Source organism: Gekko japonicus, unplaced genomic scaffold (genome assembly GCF_001447785.1).
Source record: "Gekko japonicus isolate JY-2015 unplaced genomic scaffold, Gekko_japonicus_V1.1 scaffold33, whole genome shotgun sequence".
Lineage (NCBI taxonomy): Eukaryota > Metazoa > Chordata > Lepidosauria > Squamata > Gekkonidae > Gekko > Gekko japonicus.
Genome location: NW_015174272.1, coordinates 2,013,071 through 2,035,515, shown reverse-complemented (window position 1 = coordinate 2,035,515; position 22,445 = coordinate 2,013,071). Strand labels below are relative to the sequence as shown.

Sequence of the window (22,445 nt, the reverse complement as noted above, 5' to 3'; positions counted from 1 at the left end):
ATTCTACTATTCATTATGTTACATTACAATCTACTATTCTAATCTATTATTCCAAATAAGAAATAAAGCGGACATGTGGCCCTTCTGGGGGACTGGTGAGAATACAGATGTAAGAACTAAATGAGGTTAGCATATGTAGTGAGATTAAAAAATCAATATCCCTGTTAAATCCTGGGGATTCCATTGTTCTGAGTGTTGTAATAACTTGCAACTCAGCAACTTCCCTTTCTAGTCTGTTCCTAAAGTTCCTTTGCAATACAACAGCTAGTTTAAGGCCTCAGATTATGGCCTAAAATTATGAGGGCCTTCAAATACAAAGATTACGAAAATGGGTGTTGGGGGGGGGAGATAATGCTATGGGGCCTCGTTAGAGGGTTCCTGACAAGCTGCCACCCTTCTCTGGTGCCAGGGTTGCCAGCCTTCAGGTGGTCAGCAATAAATCTAAGGGACCACGGTGAACAAAGAAGTCCAACAGAACAAACACCGTGTAATAGTTCGATATAAATTCAAATGATTGAAACCCATACATAACAATTATAAAGACAACACACTGCAACAATAGAGTATAGTGCTATCTCAGTACAACTTGTTTCACAAGTGTGGTAAAGTCCCCAGTTGGTACAAAAAGGTCTGAAAATCCTTTGCCACCCTTCTTGCCAGGGTTGCCAGCCTCCAGGGGGTGGCTGGAGATCTCCTGGGATTACAACTGATCTCCAGGTGACAGAGATCAGTTCACCTGGAGAAAATGGCTGCTTTGGAAGGTGGACGGGGGCATTTTGCCCCACTGAAGTCCCTCCCCTCCCCAAACCCCACCCTCCTCAGGCTCCAAGCCCCCAAATCTCCAGGTACTTCCCAACCCTGTGTGGTGCCCAAAATGGTGTGAACACGTTACTTTGCATAACAGTAGGCCTGGCTCTTGACCCACCCCTTCCTGGTAACAGTTTCCTGGGGAGGCTGTGAGATGGGTGCCCAGTTAAGGCAGTGTCTTTCCCTCTGCCAGGATCATAAATCCAACCCATTTCTTTCCATGTTGACACCACTCTTAAGTAGACCCTGAATGATGTAACGTGGATAGATCACTTCTCAACATACTTGAACCACATAGAATTTAATATCTTTGGAACATTTCCTGCTGCCCTCAAGGGGCTCTTCAGTCTGACAGGCGCTTGCTGAAAAATAAGTGGGTAGAATCCAGAGGTGCTACTTCAGGCTGCAAGGAGCAGAATGTCATTTTTTAAATATCCCCCACATTTTAAAAGATAGCATATGAGGGAGAAGGATTCTATCCATGCCTGCTGTGCTGGTTTTCTGCATGCAGGGAGATTTCCCACAGGAAAGTAATTACTGGCCCCCAAAGGTGATGTCCCTACCAGTGATTTTAAGTTGTGCAGTCCATTCTGCTATTTCTCATATTCTACAGTGTGTATAGAACATGTCTTCCTTAATATGTAGAACATGGGTCTGGCTATGTAGAAATGACTTGAGGGAACTGTGCTCCACCGCCAAATCTCCAAGAGTTTCCCAACCTGGATCTGGCTACTCTACCCCTCATCCCCCGCTGGTGGCTAGGCAGGACCTGGCAGCCGTAACAGTCACCAGAACTGTACAGATGTGGTGGGGGTTATAATCTATTACAATGATGCTGTCCCACCTAGTAATAATAATACTTAGCATTTATATAGAACTTTCATTGTTCATAGGACGTCATAGACATTATCTACTAGTTGCAATCCCTACAACAGCCCTGCTTGGCAGGCCATGAAATCTGATCCCACCATGGTACAAAGAGTAAGGACATGCTTTGGCTGCACATCATAGACATTATCTATTAGTTGCAATCCCTACAACAGCCCTGCTCGGCAGGCCATGAAATCTGATCCCACAAAGAGTAAGGACATGCTTTGGCTGCAGGTACAAAGAGTAAGGACATGCTTTGGCTGCAGAGTACAGCTGCACTATAGAATTATTGCTGCTGCTGCTGCTGCTGCTGCTGCTAGGGTTACGAGCAATGGTACTATAGGTAGCTCTGAGGCCTGAGTCTGCGCGTTCCGGAGCTGGCCGCCTGAGCACCTTTCTTGCCGGCTTCCTTCTCCTCGAGCCAGGGGCCCTAGCCATCATGGTGCAGCTTTGACACTCAGGCAGGGCGCATGTTGCGTCCTGCTAGCTGAGGCGAGTTCTCCCCTGCAGGGGTCGCTGCGTGTCAGTACTGGCGAGAGCGAGCGGGCGTCTGCGGCCGGATGGCACACAGTAGTGTGGAACAGCAGCCGGTAGAGGGCGCTGCGGGGGCGCCACCAGGCGCGGCGCACGGAGAGCGAGCGGCAAGCAGGCAGGCAGGCAGGCAGGCGGGCGGGCCCTTAGAGCTGGCGGCGCGGCCCGGGCCGGCGGCGCTGGGAAAATGGCGGTGCGGAAGAAGGACGGCGGCCCCAACGTCAAATACTACGAGGCCTCAGACACCGTTAGCCAGTTCGACAGCGCGCGCGTCTGGCTGGGGAAGAACTACAAGAAGGTACTGGCCTGCCTCTGCTTCCCCTCCACCCTTTGCTCTCCACCCTGCCATTTAGGAAACACCTTCTCGAAGCTACCGGGGGAGGAGGGGAGGGAGAGAAAGGGCGCTTATTCTCTTCTGCTGCGTTTATCGGAAATGTCCCACGGACCCATTCCATCCCCAGCCCATTGTACATATCCCCCTTCCCATTTCTGTTTTTCTCCGCCCCCTCCCATGGGGCCTGGATGGGGAGCGAGGGCAGTGGGTGGGGGAGAATCAATGGCAGTACAAATTTGGAATAGAGGGGCACACACATACGGAAGGGATGCGGAATCTAGGATTCCCCTCTCCCCGTCAGGGATGGCGGGGTTCCACTGACCTCACCCCAGCACATCTGGAAGGGTCTTTAAGACTGGTTCCATCACCCTTTCACCTTGTTGACCCCCCCTCCCACACACACACCAACAGAATCCCTGTCCCCTTTTCTGTCTAGGAAACCATAAACCATTTGGAGTCTGTCTTCCTGCCTCTGCATACAGCTGTTGGATGCTTTCCAGAACAACAGTATCTCGTTTTGACAACTCATCATCTCCATTAGTCTTCTCCCAGATTCCTGGGGGTTGTAAATTCCTTTGCTGTCTCTTTGTTGTTTTCACCTACCTTTTGCTGTATTTCCATTTACCATTATTCTCAGATGTTGTATAGATTCCTTCTGATCCAGTTACTGGAACTTTCATTCATTGATTTCACAGATCTCACATTCTCCCACATGGCTTATCTTCCACAAGTGACCTGAATAATTCCTGCCTTCTGTAACGGTGTCATTCCTGCCTACTGTAACGGTGGCATTTGGTTTGTGGAAATCTACAGTCTATGAAGCATTTTCCTTTCAAAAATGGGTCTCCCCCCCTGCCCGCCGTAAATTCTTCCAGGAGAGATTCCCATGCATCCCCCTTTATCATCTTTGGGAGTCCCATTTTACCTGTGTTTATCTCTTCCAATGTAAATTCCTTGTCCACAGAAATAGGAAATGTTTGGCATGGTGCCATTTAATCTTTCTAAACCATTCTGATGAGACAGTATTTAAGAAGAGATCCCTCTCCTCAGATGACTGTTTACAATGTTTAATTTGCAGGACAGGTCCCTTACATTATCACTTTTTCTTACCACTTCTTTGATCAGCTAAGATGAGCCAGATGCTCAAAAACTGAAATGGATTTTTCTCACCTTGCTGAGATTTCTCCTTTCAATTTTTCCCTGAGTGGTAGGGACTCTGGGTTGCTAGAAGAGGTAATAAATATTTCTATTATGGGAGAGAGGACACATGCAAGCTCTTGGATAAAGGCATGTGGAGTAGGATTTCCTGTCAGAATCTCTGCTTTTTTATGGCTGCATCCTTTCTACAGGCAGCATGGATCTCGGTTCCCAAGCTCTTAACTTTGACCTTCCAAGTGAGAGTGAGTGGTCAAGTCCCTAGACTCTTCTCTGTGTTTGGAGTGACAGCTTGTGACCTGATGCTTACCATTTCCCTGCTTATTCAAACCTCCCTCCAAGCCCCCAAGCCCATTTTTGTTTTGACTATTTGCAACCATAACTCAAGAATGATAGCATTGACTGGCTGTTCATTTTAGAATAGCTCCAACTGATTGTTTGTGTGTTTGCATTAAAAAAAAAAACCACAAGACATGACTGGAATGTCCCAACCATAGAAGAAATACACATTTAATTGGAGTTTTTGCACACTGAGCAAATTGAGGAGGAGGAGGTCTTTACCACCGTTTGGTGAGGGTGTCACTGAAAGAAGGTCAGATAGGGAACATTTCTTCCATTCCCTGATCATATAAGTATTGGGCTTCTTTATTTCAGATTAACTCACTGCTTTGGCACACAGGCCCATTTCATTATGTACAACGTTAGCCAATCTGAGTGCTAGATATCCATGCCAAAAGCACAAATCCCTTTGCTTAAAGAAGGCAATTAACCTGTGTTTCAGCAGCTGTAATTGTTATGAAGTATAACAATGAATATATCCAGGAGCCAGATTTTACTGACAGTTGGTCTCCCTTCCCCAAAATCTGACACGATGTCGCTGACATTTTCCTAGGGGAGAGTCAGAAATATTCAGCTATCTCCCCCCGCCCCATCATGTGCTAACCAGCATGTCGGGGGTATTACCTAGGTATTGGGCAGGAGATGGACTAGTTCAGCTGGAGCAGCACAAATATTGTATCACTCCTTGGCTTGTATCCTGCATTCACTTTCTACTAATAGAAGGCTCTGTCAGTGGAAGGAACTTCCTTGCCTCCACCCTCCTGCAAATGCTCCCCTAAAAACTACATCAGGGGACAGAACCCGCAGAAACAGTGTGAGGGGGTAACTTAGGAGTCTACAGTAGGAAGGGGGAAATTGATGAACTACCCCCCCTTCTGTTAGCAGGAATTCACAGTGAGAGCCAAGCCCTTGTTGGTTACTGCAGCCTTCCCCAATCATCCAGTTCCTGAGCAGTTTCTTAGTCATTTATAATTGTGTAATGATGTCCTAGAGGAATTCTGAGCATTAAGATTTCAAATAACCTCTTCTCTTGGGAATTCAACTTTTGATATTCTAAATGTTCAGCAAGTAACACTGCAAATTGGGCCAGAGAAGGTGCAGTTACGTCATATGTGACCTGGGACAGCAATGTAAAGCTTTTTTTTTTAGCACAGCAGTGCTGTAGAATGTTTTAAGGAGAGATTTGACAACATTGTTGACATTCTTGTCTGATCAAAGCATCCACCTGCCACTTGATACAAAGTTGATACAAAGCTAGATTCCAAGTAAGCTATCCTGCTCTGTGGACTAGAGTATCATTGCCTGAATTTTAACAGCTATTGCCTCACACTAATCATGGAAAATGTAGGAGGTATATTGTCCCTAAGTATGAACAGAATGAACAGGAAATAAGAGAGCTGCAGTTCAGCCTCCTGCTGCAGTATCGCCACTTGTTCCTGGTATTCTGAAATTTTGATTTACAAACTTTCAGAAGCTGGAACTGGCTTTGTGTAGTGTCCACAGATCTTTGCATATTCCAAGTATTGCCACAATGTGTGTGTGTGTTTGTTTTGTATGTATGTATGTTTTATTGTATTATTAAATATTTATACATTTTATATGCTATTTTAATATTTAAATTTTTAATGCCTGATGTTCGCCAACTTGGAGACCCTATTTGGGTTCAAAACTGCCACATAATCTTTTAAATAAAATAATAATGTACCTAAGAAATGGAAATGCTAAAAAGCAAAGTCTCTTCTTTATGTGGGGAATGGTTCTCTCTGGGGTGCTGTTTCTTCCTTCTGAGGAAGCAGCTATAATTAGTAGTCTTCAACCAGACCCAAAATCTACTTTTAATCATAATCTGCAACATGGGATGTTTTAAAATATCTTATTGCATATATCATTCTTTCTCCTGCTGCTTTTTTCTACCCTTTTCCTTTAAAATTTTAAAAAAATATGGAGGTGCCACTGGTGTAATGTATTTTAGGTCAGGGTGTGACCATGTTTTGGCTGCTAACCCACTAGTTGATGCATAATCTGTGTGTTGCATGTCTAAGGTTAAACATGGGCTTGGTTTGGTTTTAACAGAGCCTGAGGGTAGGATTTGTAAAGCTTTGATCCTTATTCCCACAGTATATCCAAGCAGAACCACCCACCAATAAGTCATTGTCCAGCCTAGTGGTGCAGCTGTTGCAGTTCCAAGAGGAAGTGTTTGGAAAACATGTCAGCAATGCACCTCTCACAAAGTTACCGGTGAGTGCCACAACCTTCCTGATTTCAGTGTGGCAGAAGCTAAAAACTGTTTTCAATAGAGCAGACCCTTTCAGGAGCTGTTTTAGGCAATTAGAGAAAACAGTGGTCCCCATAGGTTAGTACTGACAATCCAGGGAGGCAGAGGTCTTTCCCTCTAATTCTATAGTTTGTGTTGCTTTAGGGGTTTGAAGACTGTGAATGTGCCACTTCCTACTGTGGGTAAAATCTTTCCCTGTATAAGAAATTCGTGGCCTGTTGTAAACTAGTGCATCAAGGAGAGGATGGTATCTTTCTCTTCTTGAATGTGCTGATTTACTCCATGAAGATAAGTGTGTGTGTGTCTTGGGAGGGTGAATTAGAAATGATATAGTCTGCCACTTCATTTTATGAATTGTGTAGAACAGCTTCCGAGATTATGTAACTGGAAGTGCTGGAGACTGCATATATGGATCATATGTACAAAGCTTTATTGGGACTAGTTCCTTCTGGGACTGCTGGGTGCCCACTTGCAAAAAGGATTGTTTAATGCATCACACCTTGAGGGGAAAACCACAGCCACTGTTCCAAATTGCATTCATGTATTCCCAATAGTGCCAGTTCATAATCCAGGTTAATACTTACAGAAATTGCTCACCTGTGCACCTGGCCCTTTAAGACTGGTATTAGCAGTCAGTTAATAAATTATTTTTATTACAAAACCAGAAAATTACAACACAATGTTTAGGGGCTAACATACCCATCATACATTGCGAGTAAATCAAGCAGAAAACCAAATTATATTCAGTTAAAATGTCAACATCTCTGTGCAAAATTCAGAGCTACTGTAACACAAAGCTTGTTAAACTGTGGTGGTTAATCTAGTATCAGGTTGCAAATTGCTTGCAACAGAGGACTAATCATTTTGTTTTACTTGGTTCTTTAGGGTGGATTCAATTGCTGAATGTCCACATTAAACAATCTTTGGGTTTCCGAAGTTTGTTATTCAGCCCCAAAAGTGCACCTATATCCAAGTGTTTCTGCTGTGCTTCAATTCATCCTGTAAATCAGTATTAAACCTTCTGGCCAGATTTTGATCCTTCACTATAAGCTGTAGGCCTTTTCTCAGTATTACACATGAAACCGCCTTATACTAAATTAGACCACCAGTCTGTCCAGGTCAGTATTGTCTACTCAGAGTGGAAGCGGCTCTCCAGGGTCTCAGGCAGAGATCTTTCACATCACCTATTGCCTGGTCCCTTTTACTTGAGGATCTGAGGATTGAACCTGGGACCTTCTACACGCAAAGCAAAAGCTCTTCCATTGTCCCAGCTCCTCCCATAAACCATAATCCCTTTCTCTAGCTGTGTGAAGTGATCTGAATTATATGGTTTTCCAGCCTAATTCTTGGGTAGCTGATGATTTTTTCCAGTGGGAAGGCACAAGCAGCTGAAGTATAGGTAACTGATCCTATTCTAACAGGGTCTTTGTACCTGGCTATCCTTGACTCTCTGTTCTTGTCCCCTAGATCAAATGCTTCTTAGATTTCAAAGCTGGTGGTGCTCTTTGTCACATCCTCGCAGCAGCCTATAAATTCAAGAGTGACCAAGGATGGTAAGCCTTCTCCTTTACTTTTTCACACATTCCATGAAAAAAGATGAAGTACTGTCCATAGGTTTCATATGGGAGTCTATAATCAGAAAAGATTTAGCGCTTGTCATGTAGAAGTCATTAGAATCTTGGGATCCCAATAGGTGTATAATGGTTGCTAACACCAGCTTCTCCACCCTCATGTTTTCATTTTCTCTGAGAATGAGGTTATAGAACAATGGCATGTTACATTGGCCAGATTTATGTGAATTCTTCTTTTGTGATTTTTGTTCATCACACTTATGGGCTTTACACTTGTACAGTTTCAGTTGAGAAACTTTTAGAGCTGCTTTTAGATTTGATATTTTTTCCTTCAGATGGTCAGCATGGTTGAGGGGAAGGAGTAGTGTCTTCCTTCTCTATTCTCTCTTGTTCACTGCAGCAGTGTTTGGGAATGTTCAGAGACTCCTTCTCTGTGAAACTAAGTTTGAGTCCAATGGCACCTTTAAGACCAACAAAGCTTTATTCAAGTTTTAAGCTTTCATGTGCATGCACACTTCTTCAGATACAGTGAAATGGAAATTACCAGTCCATACATATAGATAGAGGGTGAGCAGTAAATTAGCATGCAGCATAATGAAGCTGTGTAACAGATTCAAAGACCAAACAGGAATAACAAGCTTAGTTTATATGGTTACTATTTGTTTGGGTTTAATTCTCAGGGGGGCATAGTGAAGGAAATAAATATGTCAAAACTGGAGGTTGATGGGCAGATGTATCTTTCATTGTGGAATGCTGAGAGTAATTAACTGAGACCCTGCCATTACGCTCATCCAGGGGAGTTAACTCTACACAGCCAATTGCCCCACTTCAAAGAAGATGCTCTCACCCAGCTTGCCCCACCTGTTTTCTCGGTCCTTCACCAATCTCGAACTAGGGGGCGGGGGAGAGGAGTGGCTATTTTCATTCGGGAGGTTTAGTCCTTCAGGGCGCTCCCGGCTGTGGAGATCGCGGGCGTTGAGTGTGGCGGCGTGATGCTGGAGGCTGAGGAGTGTTTGGCAATTTGGTTGGTGTACCGACCGCCCAACGCACCGGCCAATAGCCTGCCATCCCTGCTGGAGGCCGTATCAGGCTGGGCGCTGGAGCACCCTTGGCTGATTGTCTTGGGTGATTTCAACGTCCATGCCGAGGACGCGGCCTCCAGCCGGGCTATGGACCTAGTGTCATCCATGGCGGCACTGGGACTCTCTCAGCTTGTTACAGCCCCCACGCATCGGGCCAGTCACACGCTCGATTTGATCTTCGCGGCTGGGGTGATGGTGGACCGGATCACTGTGGAAGCAGTGCCATGGTCGGATCACCAGGCTCTGAAGGCCCGTCTGAATGTTCCACCCCGACCCTATTTGAGCGGCGAGCGGATTTTTGCTCTCCTGCGCTGCCAGATGGGACCCTATGTGGCTTCAGACGGCTGTGCGGGATCCAAGGCCCCTGGTGGTTCATTGGATGACCTGGTGGAGGACTGGCATCGTTGGATGAGCTGGTGGACTTCCTCAGCCATCGACAAGATTGCTCCCAGGCGTCCTCTCCGCACTCGTTCTAGGCGGGCGCCCTGGTACACTCAGGAGTTGCGACACTGGTGTTGTAAGATCTGTCGGCCGCGTTTGACACGGTCGACCACCAGCTGCTAGCCCACCACCTCGCTGACGTGGGGATTCAGGGGCTCGCCCTTCAATGGTTTGCCTCTTTTCTCCAAGGTCGAGGACAAAGGGTGGCGATAGGGGATCAGCTGTCCCAGAGGTGGCCTCTTGAATGTGGGGTGCCTCAGGGGGCGGTGCTGTCCCCGATGTTGTTTAATATCTATATGCGCCCCCTTGCCCAGATTGCCCGGAGTTGTGGGCTTGGGTGTCATCAATACCCAGCTCTATCTGATTTTGGGCGGCCACCCCAGATGACCTTTGTCAGGTGTTACAGGCCGTGGCTGGTTGGCTCAGACTGGGTCAGCTGAAACTAAACCCGGCAAAGACGGAGGTCCTGGGCCTGAGTCGGATCGGTTCGGGGTTGGGGCTCCCTCTCCCGACCTTCGACGGGGTGCCTTTGGTGCCAGCGTCGGAGGTTAGGAGTTTGGGTGTGCTCCTGGACTCCTCCTTAACAATAGAGGCCCGGGTGGCAGCCACTGCCAAGTCGGCCTTTTATCATCTTTGGCTGGTGCGGCAGTTGGTTCTTTTCCTCGACCGAGGTGACCTGGCTACAGTGATCCATGTGACGGTCACCTCGAGGCTAGACTACTGTAACGCTCTCTACATGGGGCTGCCTTTGTCGCAAATTCAGAAGCTGCAGCTAGTGCAGAATGCTGCAGCCAGGCTATTGATGGGTCTCACTACACGAGATCACATCTGGCCTGTGCTGAAAGCGCTACACTGGCTGCCAATGGCATACCGGATTTGCTTCAAAGTGCTGGTTTTAACCTTTAAAGTCCTATATGGTCAGGGTCTGGCTTACCTTAGGGACCGCCTCTCCCCGCATGTTCCTCCAAGGGCACCACGGTCGGGGAACCAAAATCTCCTGGATATTCTAGGCCCCAGAAACATCAAACCTGCGGTTACCAGGGCCAGGGCATTTTTGGTAGCGGCTCCTACCTGGTGGAATGAGCTCCCAGAAGAGATCCGGGCCCTGTGGGACTTAGTTCAGTCCCGCAGGGCCTGTAAAACGGAGCTCTTCCGCCAGGCTTTCGAGTAGGGGCCGCCACCGCCATCATTACGCCATCATCATTACGTCACCATCGTTACCATCATTCCATCTGCGTCCCCCTCTTTATTACCGATAATTGCCCATCTTCAGAGCGGGTACTATTGGGGACGCGAGACATTCCTGGCAGAGGACAACGCTATAGGGACGTATATTGTTGCTGCTATATATTGTTATTACTGTTGTTTGTTGTTCTAGTAGAAATAATTTTAGAACCCCATCTTGAATTTCATAGTTAAATATTTTTGGAGCACCGTAAAGTAATTTTTAGCGAACTGTATTTATTGTATTTTATATTATTCTGTATTGTTTTAGTGTCCTAACCTGGGCATCCGTGCCCCTTGTGAGCCACCCTGAGCCTTCGGGGAGGGCGAGATATAAATGTAAGGATGGATAAATAAATAAATAAATAAATATGCTGTACGGTTGCCTCCATGCTTGAGAGGAGACAGAGCGTTTTTTTTCTTCGCATATCTTAAAACATCTTCATCATGTTACATGTTAGTTTGCTGTTCAGCCCGTCTAGAAGTTTGAACCTTACCTTCCATTCCAATGTATTTGAAAAAATGTGCATGTATACAAAAGCTCATGCCTTGAAGAAACCTTTGTTGGTTTTAAAGGTGCTGCTGGATTCTAAATTTGTTCTACTGCTTCAGACTAGCATGGCTGACTACCTGGACTAAACTGCATTATTGACTGCCTCAGTGCCACATGATCTGGATCCTTGGGATTAGTTTTGACCAATCTCCTTGCTACCCTCCTTACGTCTAGCAGCACACAGATTGTTACTGGGGCAACTAGGATCAGTATACAGCAACCTCCTACTCATTTTTTCCATCCCACACTTCTACAGCTTTTAACACCAGCATTCTCTGTGGACCTTGCCACATGTCCATTAACACCACCGCTTGATTCCATTGACTATGATCTCTTTTCCACCACCCATAGCAGTTGCTCTTTGGGACCAACAGAAGAACCTTTGCCCACAATGTGTTGTACACTGTTCCACCTGCCCCCATATCAGTAACTCACAAAACCAAAATAGGATCCACGGTAAGTAGGAAATACCAAATATCAGCAAATACCGTTCTACAGATGATTATAAAATATCTCAAATAATTTTAATATATTTTTTGTTTTATATTTTTACAATTTATTCACCATGCTTTTCATGTTGGAGGAAGCTTTGAGCTCGCTAAGAGAGAATTTTTGCAGTGTTCATTGAAAAATTTGGATAAATATTTTGGCATTTGGCAACCTTGTGCTTGGAAATATCTCTTGAACTCCCTGAGGAAGACACTGAAACAGGAGGATATCTGGACCTCTGTTGGAGGAAGACTGAGCACTTATTCAAAATAGGCTTAAAGGAGTCCTCCCTCTTAAGACTTTTGTATAATTAAGGAGGACTGATATTAATAAAGGGGTTGTGCAATATCTTTTGTGATAAGAGACAATACTTAGATGTTTTGAAATATGATTCTTTCTATGTATTAAGGCTTATATGATAAATAATATATGGTGAATAAATTGTAAAAATATAAAACAAAAATATATATAAAAATTATTTGAGATATTTTATAATTGCCCATATCAGTAACAGCAGCATGAGTACCAGGTGCTTGGTGACCCTATTTGTGTGGAAAGGCAGCATAGAAATGTTTAAAATAAATGTGTCCAGAGACCTCAGATTTCCAAGAAGCCACCACTGTGTCAGCTGCCTATTTTGAATTCGACACCTCTTAGGTGTTAATGAGGCACCTTCGCTTCTTCATTTTCTTCCGAAGGAGGAAGACAATGCCTCAAACTCTGATGTTTTAGACAAGGCTTTGGACTCTTCTCCTGCCCTATCAGTGAGTGATGCCATCTCCAGCTCCTCACAGTCTCTCCTCCACTCCATGTGTACATGTCTGTGTCTCTTGGGCAATGCTCCCTCTAAGCTGTGGAGTCTTGCGAGCAAAAATTCTACTTTGTGAGCTACTGGCATTAAAATTGTGAGCGAGCAATTTGGCCACTGCATAAATTAGTTTGCTCTGGAGCCATCTTTCCTGAGCTAGGACAAAAATGTGTGAGCGGGAGGCTGAAAAACTGTGAGCTGGCTCACACTAACTCAGCTTAGAGGGAACACTGCTCTTGGGCACCCTGGGCCTACATGAAGTCCCATCAGTATCCCATATGGACTTTGCAGTTCATAAGGGTAACTATTGGATCCATTTTGGCAAGAATTTTTCTGCCTTTGTAGAGGACCAAGCCTTAATCAGTCAGATATTCAGCTTTCACTGTCACTTTCCTAGCAGATTCAGAGATTGCTCAACCTCATGGCAACTTCCATTATAGTAGCTCAATTTGTCAGACTGACCATGAGGCCTCTCCAGTGCTGGTTGAACTGCAACCTCCAACTAATGTGGGACTCACAGGAAAAACCTCTAGATGCTTCATCAGTGAATTCAGGAGCCACAACTGGTGGACTTACCCTTGTCACTTACGTCATAAGATCCCATTTGCGACACCAGCTTGTCAAGGAACCCTCATAACAAATGCCCCTCAGTTGTGATGAAGCACACACTCTGGCATATACTGGCAGCAGCCATTTCAAGTGAGACAGCTGCATATTGGCCATTTGGAACTCCTTGTTCTCCGCAAGTCACTTTATGCATTTCTTCCCAGAGTGTGGGGGAAAGTAAGGCAGGTGGCCAAAGATAACATGGCCACAAGTACATCCTTTTCTTGCCTAGTCTGCAGTCTGTGGGAGAGATGCATCAAATAGAACATGAGATTGTGTCTTCCATCCTTGAGTATCTACTCCTTAGACCTATAGCATTTCACGTATTCGGTAATGACAACCTGATCTACCTGTGTCTTCCATCCTTGAGTATCTACTCCATCTCATTTCTCTAGGACTGGCATACTTGTCTAGCAGCCATCTCAGCATCACAGCCGTTAGTACAGAGCCACTTCCTATTCTTCCAACCCCTGACAAAGCAAGTGTTCAGAGGCTTCCACAGGTTTTGCCCACCAATCACACCACTTATACCGTAGTGGGACTTGCAGCTGGTCCTCACCCAGCTAGTGGGGGAAACCCTTCAGGCCTTTAAGTACTGTAACCTGAGGGGGGAACCCCCCCCCCCCATTCACCTTTCTGGTTGTAATCTGTTCAGCAACAAGTAAACTGGATGCTCTGGTCATCTTTATTTGCAACTGTATAGAGACAAGGTAGTCTTGTGCCCAGACAAAATTTGTCTCTGGGTTCCAACTGAATCAGGATCTGGTCCCTCTGATATACTTTCTTAATCCACATCTGATGCTGCATATTCTCTATATGTCCATTCTATCTGGACAGAGCTACCCATTTCAGGAAACACCTGAACGCTACTTGGGCCCAAAGAAATGACCAGGGGATGTGCTGTTGAGACTGTGGGAATGTGCTGTTAAGATTGTTTCTCTGAGAGAGGAAAGGATTTTTGCGCCTAAAATCTGGCTTTAGACGTTTTGAATTGGGTCTGTGTGCAGGTGCAGTGCCTGCCACTGTATAGGCACAAATGACTTCTAGAAAAGCACCACTTGCATATAAGCAATCTGATTTATTGCTGTTAAAACCTAGCTTGTACTTGAGATTTTCCTCTAGTGGCTAACAAAATATGAACTTCCTCATAATTGTCAAATTATTGTAACTGATAATGTTAAGTGGGAGGGAACTGGTCATCATTGTTGTATGTAGTAGCCAAAAAAATCATCCAGAGCCAAGGAGGTGACTAGGGGAGGGTAGTCTTTAATAAACCATCCAGAGACAAGGACTTGAATAGGGGAGGATAGTCTTCATGTTACCTGTCTCCCAAGATGCATCTGGATCCAGGGTGCTAGGTACCAGTCTCCATCCTTACCCAGGCTCAGACATTAGGCTTTGTGTAATGCCTTCTCTTGAAGTAAACTTCTGTAGAACAGCTAATCCAGAAGATATGAACTGTGACTTTCATGAAGGTCACTCTTTTCTTCCAATAAGGCGGCGTTTCGATTTCCAGAATCCATCACGGATGGATCGCAATGTGGAGATGTTCATGACCATTGAAAAATCATTAGTGCAGGTACTGTGACTTCCATTCTTATACAGAAATTGTTCCTTCTGGCCACCAGGTGTTCATTTGTCCTGTTTGTTCGTCTTCCAGAACAATTGCCTCTCCCGGCCTAACATCTATTTACATCCAGACACCGACCCTAAATTGCAGGCCAAACTAAAAGACATCATCAAACGGCACCAGGTGAGTGAGACCGCAAAACAGTCTAAAGTCTGTATAAATGAAACTGATGCTTGTGTATTGCATATCTGTTTGCTATTCAAGATGAACTGTCTTTCTTTGAAACGTCTCTTCCTAAGACACCTGAGGGTATCCTAAGCTCTTCCTATTTGTTCTTGTTTAACTTGTTCACTGGTGTGAGGTTGCACGGTGTTTTCCAGTTGCTTTTTAAAATACCATTAAAATGTTGCAAAGCATAAGCCTGGTTCGTAGACCAGAACATGATTACACTGTCTTTAGCTGTTGAGTTTGTGTAAGGAACTGATACATTTACACATGAATATGCTTTGGCTTGATTGGGGAGAATGGCTATGGGGTTAAGCTAAAGCTTTCATGGAGAAGTGTGTTTTGAATGGTGTGAGAAAAGTGGACTTCCAAGAGGAATAAGGCCAAGGGACAACAAAGGAGACTGGGATGTTCAAATCCACCACAGAGCAGGAATTCCTAGACCTACACAAAGAGGTGCTGTAGTCAAATACAAGTTGGTTTGGTCCAGTAGTGAGCACTGGACTTCTTGATGACTGGGGAAGTAGCTTTTGAACTGGATAAATGGACTTTTCTGCATAGCTGTTATCCTGTACCCTGCCTCATCATCAGGCATCCCCTTCCTGGAAACCAGATCTGGTCTTTATGTGCTCTTATGTTCTCTTTCCAGGGAACAGTAACAGAAGATAAGAATAATGCTTCCCATATTGTCTTTCCTGTTCCTGGTAGCCTGGAGGAAGGTGAGATTTCAGTCCATGTTTGGGTGAAGCAGTTGTGGAATTATGGCTTTATTCTAAATCTTGGTCTGAAAGGTCACTGGATAGTGGCATGTGAGATAATGGCTAGAATGCAGTGCTGTTCATTGTTTGATCTTGCAGACATTTGTTCCATTAACTTTATAGGGGTGATGATCCAGGCATAAGAGATTGCATTTAAAACAGTGACATGGAGAAACTCTCTTTATAAGCCATCTAAAGATACAGTGCAAAGTATTATTCATAACATGGAAAGTATAAAAAAACATCTATAGCCCTTTTCATGTGTAGTTCTTTGTGATGTGTACCTTGTGCATCATTGCAACAACCCCATGAGTCCAGATAGACATGGCTATGTCTATCTGTCTATGTCTGTCTATCAGGGAGTAAATCTGTTAAAATGGAGTGCTTCAGCTGTAAACTAGAAGGCCAATAGTTGGAAGAGAAAAATAATCCTGATTACATTGAATGCCTATAGAATCAGGTACCATCATATCACTGGGGAAATATCATCTGGAGGAAAGGATTAGTGCTATGAGCAGTGAAAAGGCCTTAGCTCTGGCATCTTTACCAGAATGTACCAATCTCAGACTGGGGAGTTTGTCACCATTGCAATTCTTATTTAATGTTACCTAGCTTGTTCTCTTCATTCTTTCAAGAAGTTTCATCTTTTTTTCCGTTTGATTTTTTTTTGGTCTGCATTTTTTTCTTGGACTTTGATTTTTTTTCACAGCTCAGCAATTGACAATTTGCTTCCCTTCCCATCTTTTCTTTGTCTGTTTTATTTAGATTGTACACATACAGGTATGGTCTGTCTATAATTTTTTTCTTTACCCAGTAGATTTTAGATGCTTTAGGAATAATAATATATTTATTTATTTGTATTTATTTATTAGACTTCTATCCCGCCCTTCCACATGGGCTCAGGGCGGCTAACAAGAGGCAAATAGGAAACTCTGTCTCAGTAGTATATTGTCCTTTATTTGTACTTTATGTGAATGCTTTGTTGAAGACAGCAGGGGAGGAGGGCGAAACACTGAGAAATCTCAGGCATCGTTTTGTGATCCCGGTCTGTCTTAAGAACATAAGAGCATAAGAGACGCCAATGTTGGATCAGGCCAAAGGCCCATCCAGTCCAACACTCTGTATCACACAGTGGCCAGAAATACCAGGTGCCATCAGGAGGTCCACCAGTGGGGCCAGGACATTAGAAGCCCTCCCACTGTTGCCCCCCCCCCAAGCACCAAGATGACAGAGCATCACTTGCCCCAGAGCCCCTATCTATATCTTGTGGCCCCAGGACCAGAAGTAGAAAAACCAGGGTTGTACTTCCCTCTTCTCCTGCTGCTCGTCACTTGTGGGCATTGATTGAGTGAAGATGCCTTCTCTAACCCGTCCAACTTAACAATGTCTGCCTGTGCGCTTATTCTGTGTTCTGCCCTGTAATGTAATTAAGCTAGAAAAAAATTCTGTCCCTTTCCTCGCAGAGACATCTTGCAATAAGCATATGCAGCAGTAATTGGCATTGGTCATGTTAATCGCTCCATTTCTTGTCTGTCTTATAGAAGAGTGGGTTCGGCCCATCATGAAGAGAGACAAACAGGTTCTTCTGCACTGGGGCTACTACCCTGACAGGTGAGTGTAACCTAGTGACAATGGCTTGGATCTGCTGGAGGATTTCTGCAGACTGGAAAGAGGGGTGTTGCTTATTTCTCCCCTTCTGTTGCAGACCTCTTGACTCCCCCTCATAGTGTTTGTGGGGGTCCCATGCCCCCCCCCCAGGAGCATCAAGTGTGGGCACTTTGGGCTGTAGCAGGTGGGGAAGGCAAGACAGTTGTGCTCTGCTGATGGAAATAACTTCTGTCAGGAGAAGTTTTTGGGTGAATCCAGGTCTTTTTCTGCCGTTCATATTTCTTTCAATGTAGGTTAGATCCCAGTTCATGAAACTGGGAGAAAGTTCTTTTGTATGCATGCATTTATTTGGATTTTGTAGTCCCGCTTTAAAATTTATGGTATAACTTTCTCTCAGCTACACCTTGTAGACTCATAAAATCCCAGTTCACGAAACTGGGAGAAAGTTCTCTTGTATGCATTTATTTGGATTTTGTAGTCCCTCTTTAAAATTTATGGTATAGCTTTCTCTCAGCTACACCTTGTAGACTCAAGGCAAATTGTTATACTTCAGATCTAATTGAGTCTTGCTCTGATGGGGTGTATATGGCAGCTTGCAGCTGCCTTGCTCCATTCCATACCCATTTCTTGAGATGGTTTAGAGTGTGTGGATGAAGTGGGGAATTGGCTTTTGAACCACTGCCTGCTTTCCTGCCCAGCTATGACACTTGGATCGCAGCAAGTGAAATTGAAGCCCCTGTGGAGGATGCCCCAACAGCTGAGAAGCCCCGAAAGGTAAGCTCTTTTGATCTTTGAATCTTTGTTATTGTTTGACTGTAAACAAAGCTTGGGATTGGATAACTGTGTGATATTTGAAAGGGTTTTGTGAAGCTCCTAAATAAAAAGGCTGTGGGCCTAACTATATTTTACTGTGTTTGTGTGTTTGCCTTGAGTCCTGTTGATCAAATGTGCCTTGGCGGTTCTATATTAAATAGAATTCCCAGGTACTTGAGGGCTGAATTTGGATGAAGCCTGCAGCATACAGGAATAGGAGAGACACACACACCCACTTGCCATTTTCTGAACCTGAGATCTAATTGGGAGCTGCTGTTCACCCATTAGTACACATGCCTGGAAATTCAGTTTCGGTGTGAAAGTCCCAGCACATGTCTGTTTGACAGGACCCAGTGCAGACTGGTAGACAGTGGGTTTTTCCACACAGGGTTTCCCCCCAAGTGGAACACAGCACTGCCCCACTTTTTTGAGGAGCTTCCATACGCTTTCCAAGCACAACTCATGGGGCTTCCAGGACTTTTCCTTTTAAGCTGCAACAAAGAAAAACCACCTTTGTTTCAACTGAAAGGGGAAATGCCACAGCAGCTGCAGGCAGAGCTCTGCCTGTAACCAGTCTGTAGAGGGGGTGAAGCTTAGCTTTGCCAAGCTCCAGCATTTTGCCCCTTTTAGCCCTTTAGCAGGGTTTGTAAAGTTTTATTTTTTTATAATTAACAATGTTATTAAATTTAATCTTGCAAACAATTTCCAATACAAATAATATGTAATTTTACAATTTAACATATGAACATATAACAGAAACAGTATAACAACATAACTCAAAAACGTACAGCTAGTAGAATGCAAAGTCTTTGTATTTCTTAGGCAACTTGAAAGTTCGGGGTCGACGAGCAGTAATGTATTCAAAAAACACAAACCATTTTTCCATAAAGTTATTAGCCATTTTAGGGTTATCATTGGCAATCAATTGCATTGAAATTTTATCTGAAACAATCAGGTCCCATACCTTCGTTCTCCATTGTACCAATGTAGGAATCTTCATGAGTTCCCAATTAAGCGTAATTAAGTTTTTAGCTGCCATTAAGAGACTAGAAACCACTTCTTCCATTTGTTTTGTTAAGTGCAGGTCAGGCCAAAAATGTAACACTAAAGAAGCGGGTGTATTTGGGATTTCATAATTAGTTATTAACTTTATCTCTTGCCTCTGTGAGCCGCCCTGAGCCCACTGGGGAGGGCGGGGTATAAGTATGAAAATAAATAAATAAATAAATAAATAGTATTTTGTTCCAAAAAGCTACAATCCGAGGACAGGCCCACCAGCAATGCACCAGTGTTCCCTTTTCCCCACACCCTTTCCAACATAGAGGCGTTGATTTAAATTTACACTTACAAAGCCGGTCAGGGGTGAGGTACCATCGGGCATACAATTTGTAGTGTTGTAATTTCAAATTAAAGGATTTACAGATAAACATGCTGCTAGACCAAATTTCTACCCATTGAGAATCTGTATATGTTATAGCACAATCTCTTTGCCAACGATCTTGTATCGCTGTTGAACTCTTCCACTTTAGCAGGGTTTTTTGAGATGCAGCTGTGAGGCACGACTTGAGGAGCTCAGTGATGACACTCTCTTTTCTCCTGACACCCAGGTTCATGCCAAGTGGATCCTTGACACAGATACCTTCAACGAGTGGATGAATGAAGAAGACTATGAGGTAAACGATGAGAAGAATCCCGTCTCCCGTAGGAAGAAAATCTCTGCAAAGACTCTCACAGATGAGGTATGCTACTTTTAGGGGACCTGTATATCCTCCTTTAAAAAAGGAAAGGAGTAGAGCTGTATTAGAATTAAGAAGTTCATTAGGCAGTAGTCCCACTTCTGAGATGTGATTGGAGTCTGAGGCTGGGTTGTACTCACTGGAGCTAGTGAGAAAAGCAGCAACAGCCAGGTAACCATTCCCTCCCTTGTTCCTGGATTAAGACCTTACTGAGACCTCCTCCCTGAACTCTTTTTGAAGATTTTGTAATCACTCTTTGTGGTTAGTTCTGTATCTGTATTATTGTAAGCTGCTCTAGAAGACAATTTTTGATTGAAATGTGGTGGTAGCAAATAATAACTAATGTCTGGTTGCTGGGCCTCTTTGAAAAAATGGCAGGCTAGGAGAACTACTTATTTTCTTAAACCAGAATACTTGGGGTAACAGATACTGCACTTTACTGTTGAAGACAATCTTGTTGTAAGTATAAAAGCCATTAGTGAATGTCGAAGATTCGGTTACCTGACATACAAGCAGTTGGAGGGGGACATGCACTGAGATCTGAAAATCTTTGATTGAAATAGACATACAGCTTGGTAAGACATGACTTTGTTCTCTGCTTCCACAACTCATTGGCAGCAGCAGATGGCTAGAGCTTCATGAGACAAGGAGGATGTCTGTCCGGGAGCCGAGGAAGGGAGGGAGGCGTGGCAGGAGTCCATTCCAGTGGCTCCAAGCAATACAACAAACAGCAAAGGAGTGGTTCGGGCAGTTGACCACTGACTTGTCCTCCTTTTGAACAGCAGTACCCTTAGTTTAGTCACAGCATTGCAAATATAGCACAGCAGGGGTGAGAACGACCATTGGACACTTACCGTGAAGGGTCCTTCTCCTCTGAGGACAGGAGGACATCTCCATGGGTTATTCTCACCGTGCCTTTAGGGAGGCAGGAAATAGTTTTTTCCGCTTCCTGTTGGCACCTTCGGAATAGCCCATCTTCAGTTCTGGGACTCCGAAAGCAGTGCCTGTAGCCTGAAATAACTGGCCTTGCCCTATAAAATATAACTTTGAACATTAACTTCAACAAATAACAATACAACTCTGTAGGATAGAAAACCCCAGAGTGAGAATAATAATAATAAGAGTCAGCACAGAAGAAGAGAAACAGAGAAAGATGACAGTGGGAGGGCTGAGATGTCCTCCTGTCCTCAGAGGAGAAGGACCCTTCATGGTAAATGTCCAATGGTCATTCTCCATCTGAGGTGGAGGATATCTCCATGGGACCTCCCCGAGCAGTGTCCCTCATTTGGGTGGGTCGTCATCTTCCTCCAATGCCACGGCGTGCTGAAGAACTCTTCTCCCGGACTCTGCATCTGCAGACGCCACTGTGTTGATCTTATAGTGCCTTGTAAAGGTAGAGATGGAGGACCACGTAGCCGCTTTACAGACTTCCTCCACCGAAGCTCTGTTAGAAAAAGCTGCATTGGTCGCTGCACTTCTCGGCGAATGTGCCGTGATGCCGCTGGGAACTTTGTGTCCCGAAGCCCGGTACGCCTCTACGATGCAGGATTTCAGCACCAAACTGATCGTAGACCTAGAGATCTTTTCTCCCTTGCGCGGAGGAGAAATGCCGATGAACATGGACTCATTCTTTCTGCAAGATTCCGTCCTTGCAGTGTAAATTTTGAGGGCTCTTTTCACATCTAAGGTATGCCAGAGATGTTCCTTAGGATGCTTGGGATAAGGACAAAATGTAGGAAACCATATTTCTTGTGATCGGTGAAATCTGGAGTCTATCTTGGGTCAGAAGGTAGAGTCCATGTGGAAGAAGACTCCTCTTGACTTTGAGGGGAACCTGCAGGTTGACAGCTCGCTTCTGCATGATGTCCAGTTGATGGGGACGAAGGAACATCTGCAATGGTCTGGCATGCATACGGCCCCATTGAATCATGTCGATGCTGGCAATCATGAGACCCAGAAGGCTGGCCAACTCCATCAAGGGTAAAGATCTGCAATGGTAGACCCGCATGGCGATGGTCTTGATCTTCTGTGCCTTGGACCTCGGTAGAAACAGGGCGGTTCGTGTGGTGTCGATCACCGCACCCAGGTGTTTGACTTGCTGACACGGAACTAGAAAGCTCTTCTCGAGATTGATTAGGAATCCGTGACTGCACAGACACTGTAGGGTCTTTTCTGTATTTTGTATGGATTCCGGCCGTGTGCTGGCCCGGACCAACAAATCGTCCGAGTACAGATGTACATGAATCCCCTGGCTCCTGAGATGACTCACAGGATTGATGATCAGTTTGGTGAACAATCTGGGTGCTGTGGACAGACCAAAGGGGAGAACTCTGTACTGGAAGTGCTGACCGTAGATGGAAAAACGGAGACCTCTTATGAGCAGAGTGGATAGGTACATGGAGGTACACCTCCGTGAGGTCTATGGATGTCAGGTACTCGTTGGGAGATAAGGAATCTGCTACCGCTCTCAAAAACGGAGATACTTCTTGTGAGCAGAGTGGATAGGTACATGGAGGTATGCCTCCATGAGATATATGGAGGTCAGGAACTCGTTGGGAGATAAGGAGTCTGCTACCGCTCTCAGAGTTTCCATGCGGAAATGGCGCAGATGAATGAATCTGTTTAAGAACTTGAGATCCAGAATCGCTCT

The 22,445-nt window shown here is 44.7% G+C and overlaps 1 protein-coding gene across 1 annotated transcript in view; it reads left to right on the top strand.

Moving 5' to 3' along the window:
* Window positions 1-2,347: 2,347 nt before the first annotated feature.
* Window positions 2,348-22,445, top strand: part of SMARCC2 (SWI/SNF related, matrix associated, actin dependent regulator of chromatin, subfamily c, member 2) — a 46,179-nt gene continuing 26,081 nt past the window's right edge. The window contains exons 1-10 of the mRNA XM_015423649.1: window positions 2,348-2,506; window positions 6,155-6,274; window positions 7,779-7,864; window positions 14,583-14,664; window positions 14,746-14,838; window positions 15,530-15,599; window positions 16,404-16,418; window positions 17,180-17,249; window positions 17,945-18,020; window positions 19,667-19,798. Of these exons, the coding sequence (XP_015279135.1) occupies window positions 2,396-2,506; window positions 6,155-6,274; window positions 7,779-7,864; window positions 14,583-14,664; window positions 14,746-14,838; window positions 15,530-15,599; window positions 16,404-16,418; window positions 17,180-17,249; window positions 17,945-18,020; window positions 19,667-19,798 (855 nt within the window). The 5' untranslated portion in view covers window positions 2,348-2,395. The remainder of the gene's footprint in view (window positions 2,507-6,154; window positions 6,275-7,778; window positions 7,865-14,582; window positions 14,665-14,745; window positions 14,839-15,529; window positions 15,600-16,403; window positions 16,419-17,179; window positions 17,250-17,944; window positions 18,021-19,666; window positions 19,799-22,445) is intronic.